The 12,497-nt window shown below is 53.7% G+C and overlaps 1 protein-coding gene across 1 annotated transcript in view; it reads left to right on the top strand.

Moving 5' to 3' along the window:
• Positions 1–12,497, top strand: part of LOC116984807 (testis-specific serine/threonine-protein kinase 5-like) — a 13,155-nt gene extending 658 nt beyond the window's left edge. The window contains exons 2-6 of the mRNA XM_033039195.1: positions 1,013–1,215; positions 2,868–2,923; positions 6,747–6,876; positions 7,936–8,051; positions 12,450–12,497. Coding sequence (XP_032895086.1) covers positions 1,013–1,215; positions 2,868–2,923; positions 6,747–6,876; positions 7,936–8,051; positions 12,450–12,469 — 525 coding nt within the window. The 3' untranslated portion in view covers positions 12,470–12,497. The remainder of the gene's footprint in view (positions 1–1,012; positions 1,216–2,867; positions 2,924–6,746; positions 6,877–7,935; positions 8,052–12,449) is intronic.

Here is a 12,497-nt window from a genome sequence, read left to right as displayed (position 1 = left end):
CGGGGACAGGGAGAGGGGGGTGTGGGGACAGGGAGAGGGGGGTGTGGGGACAGGGAGAGGGGGGTGTGGGGACAGGGAGAGGGGGGTGTGTGGTGACAGTGTGTGTGTGTGTGTGTGGGGACAGGGAGAGGGGGGGTGTGGGGACAGGGAGAGGGGGGTGTGGGGACAGGGAGAGGGGGGGTGTGGGGACAGGGAGAGAGGGGGTGTGGGGACAGGGAGAGAGGGGTGTGGGGACAGGGAGAGGGGGAGTGTGGGGACGGAGAGAGGGGGTGTGGGGACAGGGAGAGGGGGAGTGTGGGGACGGAGAGAGGGGGGGGTGTGGGGACAGGGAGAGAGGGGGTGTGGGACAGGGAGAGGGGGGTGTGGGGACAGGGAGAGGGGGTGTGGGGACAGGGAGAGAGGGGATGTGGGGACAGGGAGAGGGGGTGTGGGGACAGGGAGAGAGGGGATGTGGGGACAGGGAGAGGGGGTGTGGGGACAAGGGAGAGGGGGCGTGGGGACAAGGGAGAGGGGGTGTGGGGACAAGGGAGAGGGGATGTGGGGACAAGGGAGAGGGGGCGTGGGGACAAGGGAGAGGGGATGTGGGGATAAGGGAGAGGGGGTGTGTGGGGACAGGGAGAGAGGGGATGTGGGGACAGGGAGAGAGGGGAGTGTGGGGACGGAGAGAGGGGGGGGTGTGGGGACAGGGAGAGGGGGGATGTGGGGACAGGGAGAGGGGGGGTGTGGGGACAGGGAGAGAGGGGATGTGGGGACAGGGAGAGGGGGAGTGTGGGGACGGAGAGAGGGGGGGGGGTGGGGACAGGGAGAGGGGGGATGTGGGGACAGGGAGAGGGGGTGTGGGGACAGGGAGAGAGGGGATGTGGGGACAGGGAGAGGGGGTGTGGGGACAGGGAGAGAGGGGATGTGGGGACAGGGAGAGGGGGTGTGTGGGGACAGGGAGAGAGGGGATGTGGGGACAAGGAGAGGGGGGGATGTGGGGACAGGCCCCTGTGTGACGCTGCCTCTCCCACAGATCCAGTTGTTTGAGAGTTTCCGCTCGCCCAGCCGCCTGTACCTGGTGCTGGAGCTGGCATCCAGGGGTGACCTGCTGGAATACATCAACCGCGGGGCGGACAGGGCCCGAGCCCTGGGGCTGCAGGAGGCCGAGGCCCAGCACATGTTCCAGCAGCTGGTGGGAGCTGTCAGCCACTGCCACAGCAAGCACATCGCACACAGGTACCCACAGCCCACATCCCAGCACATTCCAGCACATCCCAGCACATCCCAGCACAGTCCCAGCACATCCCAGCACTGGCCCAGCACATCCCAGCACAGGCCCAGCACATCCCAGCACATCCCAGCACAGGCCCAGCACATCCCGGCACTGGCCCAGCACATCCCAGCACAGGTCCAGCACATCCCAGCACTGGCTCACCACATCCCAGCACAGGGCCAGCACATGCCCAGCACAGGCCCAGCACATGCCCAGCACAGGCCCAGCACATCCCAGCACATCCCAGCACAGGCCCAGCATAGGACCAGCACATCCCAGCACAGGGCCAGCACATGCCCAGCACTGGCCCAGCACATGCCCAGCATAGGCCCAGCACATCCCAGCACATCCCAGCACAGGACCAGCACATCCCAGCACAGGCCCAGCACACCCCAGCACTGGCCCAGCACAGGCCCAGCATAGGACCAGCACATCCCAGCACAGGCCCAGCACAGGACCAGCACAGGACCAGCACATCCCAGCACTGGCCCAGCACACCCCAGCACTGGCCCAGCACATCTCAGCACAGGCCCAGCATAGGACCAGCACATCCCAGCACAGGCCCAGCACAGGACCAGCACAGGACCAGCACATCCCAGCACTGGCCCAGCACAGGCCCAGCATAGGACCAGCACATCCCAGCACAGGACCAGCACATCCCAGTACATCCCAGTACAGGACCAGCACATCCCAGCACAGGACCAGTACATCCCAGCACATCCTGACACAGGACCAGCACATCCCAGCACAGGACCACACATCCCAGCACAGGCCCAGCACATCCCAGCAGAACCCAGCATAGGTACAGATTCCAGCACATCCCTCAGCAGATCAAGAGGGCTTGCACACAAAAACAGGGATGTAATGTTGAGGCTCTATAAGGCGCTGGTCAGGCTGCATTTTGAATATTGTGAGCAATTTTGGGCCCCATATCTGCGGAAGGATGTACCGGCTCTGGAGAGGGTCCAGAGGAGGTTTACAGGAATGATCCCAGGAATGAGTAGATACATCACCCACTCCTTCTCTCCAGAGATATTGCCTGTCCAGCACTTTGTATCTGCCTTCTCTACCTATGGTATGTCTGTGTCTGACCCCTTTCTTTCAATACAGAGCTTTTATTCAATTAAGCACAGATACAGAGTAGTGACATGTTCATAGACTGCCTATATTGGCAGTTTACAATCGACCAGTTATCAAATTAATATATCACCATCTTTATCAACAATACACTCGATCTCTCCACGGCAACCAGCGTTCACGAACGACCTCCAAAGTTCCCATGGACACCTCTCCAAGGACACACGGGCACGGACATAGGCCCGGAAGAGGGGCAGACAGCCAACTCTGACGTGACCATCGACTACCCGCCAATGCAACACTCTCCACCCCAGGTCCCCAATGTAAAGTCTCCTTATAGAGAGACTTCCACTGGGGACCAACTGTGTCTGATCCTGGGAGTGTGTGTGACGGGATAGGGTAGAGGGAGCTTCACTGTGTCTAACCGGGCCAATGGACAAATTCTGACTTGACACTTAGTGTTTCAGGTCTTGGTTTGAAGTGTGTGTGTGTGTAAGGATGGACTTTACTGTAACTTGTGTTGAAAACTCTTCCACAGAGATCTGAAGTGTGAAAACATTCTGCTGGACGACAAGGGACACATTAAGCTGACAGGTAAGAGGGTTTCAACCAAAGATCCTATAGCAAGCAAGATAGATCACTCAAGGAAAAAGACGTAGTACGGTCATGGGCAGATTCATGGGTAATTTTCGGCCCCATTTCCGTAACCAGCTTCCGTCTCCGCACCAAAGATCCCATAGGATACTAGTGCGGAGACGGAAGCCGTTTACGGAAACATCCTCGTAAAAATAAAAGTTATTTGGGAAAAATCTTCTCCTCATTTTCAGAATTATAATTTATTAACACAAACTGTTCCCCCGCAACGTTGATTACACTGCGGGTCGGGTCGGGTTACTGAAATGGATGAAAAAAAGGCCCACGTTCCGCTCCGTTGCGTACTACACGTCAGCCCATTGCATTTAGCAGGAGTGGTCTATCTTGCTCCACTATAGGATCTTTGGTTTCAACAGAGGTGGTTCTACTGACTGGGAGAAAGTCTGCTGGCGGAACTCAGTGCGTCAGGCAGCATCTATGGAGGGAACGGGCAGGCAACGTTTTGGGCCGGGACCTTTCTTCAAGACGTCATGGTGATGCAGCGGTAGAGCTGCTGCCGTACAGCGCCGGAGACCCGGGTTTGATCCCGACTACGGGTGCTGTCTGTACGGAGTTTGTACGCTCTCCCCGTGACCGTGTGGGTTTTCTCCGTGATCTCCAGTTTCCTCCCACACTCCAAAGACGTACAGGTTTGCAGTTTAATTGGCTTGGTGTAAATGTAAATTGTCCCCAGTGTTAATGGTGTGTACTTGATGCTTCTCTAAACTAAACTAAGTTAAACAGGTAGACAAAAGTGCTGGAGAAACTCAGCGGGTGAGGCAGCATCTATGGAGCGAAGGAATTAGGCAACCCTCCTTCAGACAGATGTGAGGGTGGGGGGAAAGAAAGGAAGATGCGGAGACAGAGGGCTGAGGGAGAGCTGGGAAGGGGAGGAGAAATCAGGGACTACCTAAAATTAGGGGTCAATATTCATACCGCTGGGGTGTAAACTACCCAGGCGAAACATGAGGTGCTGCTCCTCCAATTTGCGGTGGTCCTCACTCTGGCCATGGAGGAGGCCCAGGACAGGAATGTCGGATTCGGAATGGGAGGGGGAGTTGGTGCTGAGCCACCGGGAGATCAGGTTGGTTACTGCGGACCAAGCAGAGGTGTTGGGCGAAGATCGCCAAGCCTACGCTTGGTCTCACCGATGTAGAGCAGCTGACACCTAGAGCAGCGGATGCAATAGATGAGGTGGGAGGAGGGGCAGGTGAACCTCTGTCGCACCTGGAAAAACTAAACCACAGTGGTTGAAGTAAGGGGGAGAAAGCTGGAAAAGAAATAGTAGTAACCAGCAGGGCAAATTAGGTGAGAAATCAGTATTTGGGGAACTAGGAGAGGGCACCAGTAAATGGGGGATTAGGGGAGGGCACCAGTAAATGGGGGATTAGGGGAGGGCACCCGTAAATGGGGAATTAGGGGAGGGCACCAGTAAATGGGGGATTAGGGGAGGGCACCCGTGAATGTGGAATTAGGGGAGGGCACCAGTAAATGGGGAATTAGGGGAGGGCACCAGTAAATGGGGGATTGGGGGAGGGCACCAGTAAATGGGGGATTAGGGGGGGCCACCCGTAAATGGGGAATTAGGGGAGGGCACCAGTAAATGGGGGATTAGGGGAGGGCACCAGTAAATGGGGGATTAGGGGATTTCCCCCTCCCCATCTCCCGCTTATATTCCTTTGTCTAGTTTCACAATACCTCTCCAATCCTTATCTCACACCTCTTGTCTTTTTATCTCTGACCCACCATGTGCCAATCTAACCCCCACCCACCTGTATCCACCCATCACTTGCCAGAATTTGTCGTGCCCCCACCACTCTTCTGGCCGCCCACCACAAGCAGCCCGAGGAAATGTCCCCACCTTCTCCACAGATGCTGCCCGACCCACCGAGTTACTCCAGCACTCTGCCCCTTTTTTAATGAAAATCTATGCATGTTGTGACACTGTGGCGCAGCAGGCTAAGCTGCTGCCTCTGCACCCTGACACCCAGGTCCAATTGGGTGCTAATTGTGTAGAGTTTGCATGTTCTACCCTGTGACCGCATGGCTTTCCACCGGGGGCTCCAGTTTTCTCCCGCATGTGGGTTTGAAGGTTAATCGGCCCTCTGTAAAATGTGTGCAGGGAGTGGATGGGAAAGTGGGATAGAACTAGTGTGAGAGGGTGACTGATGTGGACCTGGTGTGTTGAAGGTCTGTATCTTGCTTTTAGTTTAGTTTAGTTTATAGTAATGAAAAGCTTTTGTGCTAACCAGTCAGTGGAAAGACAATGCATGATTACAATCGAGCCATCCATAGTGCACAGATATATGATAAAAGGATTAACATGAATAACGTTTAGTGCAAGATAAAGTCCTGTAAAGTCCAATCAAAGATAGTCCGAGGGTCTCCAATGAGGTAGATAGTAGTTCAGCACTGGTTGTGGTAGGATAGAAACATAGAAACATAGAAAATAGGTGCAGGAGTAGGCCATTCGGCCCTTCGAGCCTGCACCGCCATTCAATATGATCATGGCTGATCATCCAACTCAGTATCTTGTACCTGCCTTCTCTCCATACCCCCTGATCCCCTTAGCCACAAGGGCCACATCTAACTCCCTCTTGAATATAGCCAATGAACTGTGGCCTCAACTACATTCTGTGGCAGAGAATTCCACAGATTCACCACTCTCTGTGTAAAAAATGTTTTCCTCATCTCGGTCCTAAAAGATTTCCCCTTATCCTTAAACTGTGACCCCTTGTTCTGGACTTCCCCAACATGGGGAACAATCTTCCTGCATCTAGCCTGTCCAACCCCTTAAGAATGTTGTAAGTTTCTATAAGATCCCCCCTCAATCTTCTAAACTCTAGCGAGTACAAACTGAGTCTATCCAGTCTTTCTTCATATGAAAGTCCTGCCATCCCAGGAATCAGTCTGGTGAACCTTCTCTGTACTCCCTCTATGGCAAGAATATCTTTCCTCAGATTAGGAGACCAAAACTGTACGCAATACTCCAGGTGTGGTCTCACCAAGACCCTGTACAACTGCAGTAGAACCTCCCTGCTCCTATACTCAAATCCTTTTGCTATGAATGCTAACATACCATTCGCCTTCTTCACTGCCTGGGGCACCTGCATGCCTACTTTCAATGACTGGTTTACCATGATACCTAGGTCTCGTTGCATCTCCCCCTTTCCTAATCGGCCACCATTCAGGATGGTTCAGTTGCCTGATAACAGCTGGGAAGAAACTGTTCCTGAATCTGGAGGTGTGCGTTTTCACACTTCTGTGTCTTTTGCCTGATGGGGGAGGGGAGAAGAGGGAGTGGCCGGGGTGTGAATCGTCCTCGATTATGCTGCTGGCCTTGCCGAGGCAGCGTGAGGTGTAGGTGGAGGCGATGGAAGGGAGGTTGGTTTGTGTGATGGTCAAGGTACCGAGTGTTGAGTTTCCAGGTCTGTTGAGCTGCAGCCAGTAAGGATTTCACCGTCCCACGCGACAGCGGTGGAGTTGCTGCCTCACAGCGCCGGGGACCCGTGTTCGCTCCCGACCGCGGGTGCTGTCTGTACGGAGTTTGTACGTTCTCCCCGTGACCTGCGTGGGTTTTCTCCAAGATCGTTGGTGTCCTCCGACGCTCCAAAGACGTGCAGGTTTGTCGGTCAATTGGCTTGGTCTAAATGCAAGTCGTCCCTAGCGCGTGTCGGGTAGTGTTAATGTGCGGGGATCGCAGGTCGGCGTGGAAGGGCCTGTTTCCGCGCTGTATCTCTGAACTGAAACGAAAGACAATTAAACACTGTTGACTCTTGACTAGACTTTGGGCTGGCCAGCAGAAGCAACAAGGACAGTCTGATGAGCACCTTCTGCGGCTCAATGCCCTACACCGCCCCCGAGATCCTGCAGGGGCACAGGTACCGAGGGGACCACGCTGACGTCTGGAGCATGTAAGTGTGCCCCCCGCCCTCACTGGCCACGGCTCAGCCTCTGGCCCTCACCTTCCGCACTCCCCCCACCCCGTGCTTCCTCCCCACGTCACAACCGCATCCACTCAACTCCCAAATACAATACAATACAATACAATACCGTTTATTGTCATTTGAACCTCAAATGACGTTCAACCGAAATTTGGTTTCTGCAGCCATACAACAAGAAAAGAACCAAGACACACAATTAACACACACATCCATCACAGTGAATCTCCTCCTCACTGTGATGGAAGGCAAAGTCTTGTCTCTCCCCTGCTCTCCATTCTTCTCCCAATGTCAATATAGTCCAGACAAATTCTTATAAAGCTGCATTGTGGCTTCCTGACTCTTACAATCCCTGCCGTGACCGATGACGGCAAGCGTATCATACGCCTTCTTTACCCCTCTCTCTACGTGTGCAGTCTCTTTCAGGGAGTTATGGACTTGGACACCAAGATCCCTCTGTACACACTGTTGTGTCTTGTACAGTATTGCCACTAAACTTGTAGAGTGTTGCCACTTTCAGGGAGTTATGGACTCCAGTGAGGGTCATAAATTGTATATTTTCCCCTCACATTCAACCTCCCAAGGTGCGACACCTCACACCTGCCTGACCTGCTGAGTTCCTCCTGCCCTTGCGGCATGCGTCGGAAGGAACTGCAGATGCTGGTTTAAACCAAAGACAGACACAAAACACTGGAGTAACTCAGCGGGACAGGCAGCATCTCTGGAGGGAAGGAATGGGACGTTTCGGCTCGAGACCCTTCTTCAGACATCGTGGGGCGGTCAGTGGTAAGTCGATGGGCCAAAGGGCCTGTTGACAGCCTGTATGAATTCATGGGTGAGGAGAGCGCAGGAGAATGGGCTTCCCAGCGAGTCAATGGGCTGAATGGCCTTCCTTGCAATCCGGGGTGAGCTCTTTCCCCCCCCCCCCCCCTCCTTCCTTGCACCGCTTAAGGCATGGACCTGTTGCCCGCCAGCCTCATGGCTCTGAGTTGTGGGCATTGCTTCATCTGTGGATCGATCTCTCCCATACAGGGGCATCATTCTCTACGCCATGGTGGCCGGCAAACTCCCCTTCAACGAGTTGCAGCCGTGCAAACTGCTGGAGGCTATCAAAGGTGGCATGTTCTTCCATGACCGCCTCTCACTGGGTAAGTCTAATTGAGTATAGACGTTGGGAGGCCATGTTGCAGATGTATCACTAAATCTCGTTGCACTGACGTGCAATGACAATAAAATATATATTATTATTGGGTATAGAAGTTGAGAGGCCATGTTGCAGTTGCATTGAGTATAGACGTTGGGAGGCCATGTTGCAGATGTATTGGGTATAGAAGTTGGGAGGCCATGTTGCAGATGTATTGAGTATAGACGGTACACAAAATTGCTGGGGAAACTCAGCGGGTGCAGCAGCATCTATGGAGCGAAGGAAATAGGCGACATTTCGGGCCGAAACCCTTCTTCAGACTGATGGGGGGTGGGAGAAAGAAGGAAAAGAGGAGGAGGGGGAGGAGCCCGAGGGCGGGTGGATGGGAGGGTGGGAGGAGACAGCTAGAGGGTTAAGGAAGGGGAGGAGACAGCAAGGGCTAGCAAAATTGGGAGAATTCAATGTTAATGCCATATGGATGCAAGGTCCCCAGACGGAATATGAGGTGCTGTTCCTCCAATTTCCGCTGTTGCTCACTCTGGCAATGGAGGAGACCCAGGACAGAGAGGTCGGATTGGGAATGGGAGGGGGAGTTGAAGTGCTGAGCCACCGGGAGTTCAGGTAGGTTATTGCGGACTGAAGGGAGGTGTTCGGCGAAACGATCGCCCAACCTACGCTTGGTCTCCCCGATGTAAATCAGCTGACATCTAGAGCAGCGGATGCAGTAGATGAGGTTGGAGGAGATACAGGTGAACCTTTGTCGCACCTGGAACAACTGCTTGGGTCCTTGAATGGAGTCGAGGGGGGAGGTGAAGGGACAGGTGTTGCATTTCTTGCGGTTGCAACGGAAAGTGCCCGGGGAGGGGGTGGTGCGGGAGGGAAGGGAAGAATTGACGAGGGAGTTGCAGAGGAAGCGGTCTTTGCGGAAGGCAGACATGGGGGGAGATGGGAAGATGTGGCGAGTGGTGGGGTCACGTTGGAGGTGGCGGAAATGGCGGAGGATTATGTGTTGTATTTGGCGGCTAGTGGGGTGAAAGGTGAGGACCAGAGGGACTCTGCCCTTGTTGCGAGTGCGGGGATGGGGAGAGAGAGCAGTGTTACGGGGTATGGATGAGACCCTGGTGTGAGCCTTATCTATGGTGGCGGAGGGGAATCCCCGTTCCCTGAAGAACGAGGACATTTCCGATGCCCTGGTGTGGAATGTCTCATCCTGGAACAGATGCGGCGTAGGCGGAGGAATTGGGAGTAGGGGATGGAGTCTTTACAGGGGGCAGGGTGGGAAGACGTGTAGTCCAGATAGCCATGTGAGTCAGTGGGTTTGTAATGTATGTCGGTCAGGAGTCTGTCCCCTGCGATGGAGATGGTGAGGTCAAGGAATGGTAGGGAAGTGTCGGAAATCGTCCAGGTGTATTGGAGTGCCGGATGGAAGTTGGTGGTGAAGTGGATGAAGTCAGTCAGTTGTGTGTGGGTGCAGGAGGTGGCACCAAAGCAGTCGTCAATGTGTAGACGTTGGGAGGTCATGCTGCAGTTGTATAAGACGTTGGCGGGGCCGCCTTCAGAGTATTGTGTTCAGTTCTGGGAAACCATGTTATAGAAAAGATGTTGTCAAGCTGGAAAGGGTACAGAGAAGATTTACAAGAGTGTTGCCAGGACTAGCGGGCCTGAGCTATAGGGAGAGGTTGAGCAGGCTGGGACTTCTATTCCATAGAGCGCAGGAGGATGAGGGGTGATCTTATAGAGGTGTATAAAATCATGAGAGGAATAGATCGGGTAGACGCACAGTCTCTTGCCCAGAGTAGGTGAATTGAGGACCAGAGGACATAGGTTCAAGATGAAGGGGAAAAGATTTAATAGGAATCTGAGGGGTAACTTTTTCACACAAAGGGTGGTGGGTGAATGGAACAAGCTGCCAGAGGAGGTAGTTGAGGCTGGGACTATCCCATCATTTAAGAAACTGTTAGACTGGTACATGGATAGGACATGTGCGGAGGGGTATGGACCAAGCGCAGGTAAGTGGGACTAGTGTAGCTGGGACATTGTTGCCCTGTGTGTGCAAGCTGGGGCAAAGGGCCTGTTTCCACACTGTCATCATCGGCGGTCACTCGGGATGAGTATGACTGTCCTCTTCTCTCCATGTGGTCGTCTACTTGTGGGTCTGCAGATGTCTGTAGAGGCCGATCCACGATCCACACATCTTGGTGCAACGTGGGCAGTGGAGGCTGGCGGTGGTTGGTAGTCGTCGAGTCCCCTTCTCTCTCTCTCCTTACGATGCTGTCGCTTTGTCTCTGCCACACGGCGTAGTTCCATTTCGTGACGTGCAGCTCCTTCCTGCACGGATTTCCTCCAGGAGCGCCTGTCCATTGCAATGTGCTCCCAGTTGCTCGATGTGATGTGGAATTTCTTCAGACTGTTCTTGATGTTGTCCTTGAAGCGTTACTTTGGCCCGCCGGGGGCTCGCCGGCCTTCCTTCAGTCTTTAGGTCCATCCTGCCCTCCCTCCCCTCCAGCAGAGTGGAAGATCACGGTGGTGCAGCGGGTAGAGCTGCTGCCTTACAGCACCAGAGACCTGGGTTTGATCCGACTCCCTAGAAACGTCACCTATTGAGTCTGAAGAAGGGCCCCGACCCAAATCTTCATCAATTCCTTTTCTCCAGAGATGCAGCCTGACCCGCGGAGTTACTCCAGCTTTTTATGTCTATCTACAGTATTTATCGAATATAGCTCTGCCTTCAACACCATGATCCCATTTTAATAGCCCTGTCCCACGGTACGAGTTCATTCCAAGAGCTCTCCCGAGTTTCCCCTGATTCGAACTCGGAGATTTACGTTAATGGCCACTCGTCGGTACTCGGGGCTCTCGTGGACATTTTTCAACATGTTGAAAAATCTTCACGAGTCTTCCCGTGCTAACCTGCTGTTAGCGAGTCTTCCCGAGTACCTGCCGTTAGCGTTATAAGCCGCTAAGAGACGTCCCCGAGCTCCGACGTACCCGCTACGTACATTCTCCGTGCTTACCACGAGTTTGATTTTTTTTAAACTCGGGAGAGCTCTTGGAATGAACTCATACCGTGGGACAGGGCTATAACTCTTCTCCAAACTCCGAGATCTAGGAATCAGCTTCCCCCTAAACCTAAACACAAGGAACTTAGAATTTTTGTTTCATTATTGCCACATGTACCGTGGTACAGCGAAAAACTTTGTTTTGCATGTTATTCGATCAGATCGCATAAACTATACATAAATGCACAAACTCTTGTACAATATTATCCAACGTATGTACAATAGGTAGAGCAAAAGGGGAAGATACAGAGTGCAGAGTATAGTTCTCAGCATTGTAGCGCATCAGCTCCAGAGGCAATGTCCAATGTCCGCGATGGAGTAGAGGTGAACCGGACAGTACCCTAGTTGATGGAAGGACCGTTCAGAAACCTGATTACAGAGGGGAAGAAGCTGTTCCTGAGTCTGGTGGTGGGCACTTTCAAGCTTCTGTGCTTTCTGCCGGACAGGAACAGGGAGAAGAAGGAATGACCAGGGCGGGACAAGTCTTTGATTATGTTGGCCGCTTTTCCAACGCAGCATGAAGTATAGATGGAGTCAAATGTGGGGATTCTGGTCTGTGTGAAGGACTGGGCTACATCTACAACTCTTCGTTTAAGAAAGAACTGCAGATGCTGGAAAAATCGAAGGTAGACAAAAATGCTGGAGAAACTCAGCGGGTGAGGCAGCATCTATGGAGCGAAGGAATGGGCGACATTTCGGGGTCGAGGCCCTTCTTCAGACTGGTGTTGGGGTGGGGGAGGGGGGCGGGAAGAAGAAAGGAAGAGGCAGAGACAGTGAGCTGTGGGAGAGCTGGGAAAGGGAGGGGAAGGAGGGAGAAAGCAAGGACTACCTGAAATTGGAGAAGTCAAAGTTCATACCGCTGGGGTGTAAACTACCCAAGCGAAATATGAGGTGCTGCTCCTCCAATTTCTGGTGGTGCTCACTCTGGCCATGGAGGAGACCCAGGACAGAAAGGTCAGATTCGGAATGGGAGGGGGAGTTGAGGTGCTGAGCCACTGGGAGATCAGGTTGGTGAATGCGAACCGAGCAGAGGTGTTTGGCGAAGTGATCGCCAATCCTGCACTTGGTCTCACCGATGTAGATCAGCTGACACCTAGAGCAGCGGATGCAATAGATGCCACAAAGTATCCCTGCCAGCTCCTCCTTTATTCTCCCTCCCCCCCCACCACCATCTCATGGCGGTTCCCCCACGGATAACATAGAATTAGTGTGAACGCGTAAATGCTGGTTGACGCGGACTGGCTGAAGGGCCTGTTTCCGTGCTGTATCTCTGAGCCGACTCCAACACTCTCAACTTTCCCCAAGCGGGAGTCTGAGCTGTTTCCTTTCCTCCCGTGTCCAAGCTGCAGGATCTCATCAATAAGATGCTCCAGTGGAAGCCCTCGTCCCGC

Source organism: Amblyraja radiata, chromosome 2, assembly GCF_010909765.2.
Source record: "Amblyraja radiata isolate CabotCenter1 chromosome 2, sAmbRad1.1.pri, whole genome shotgun sequence".
In the NCBI taxonomy this organism is placed as follows: Eukaryota; Metazoa; Chordata; class Chondrichthyes; order Rajiformes; family Rajidae; genus Amblyraja; species Amblyraja radiata.
This window is presented reverse-complemented; position numbering and strand designations above follow the sequence as displayed.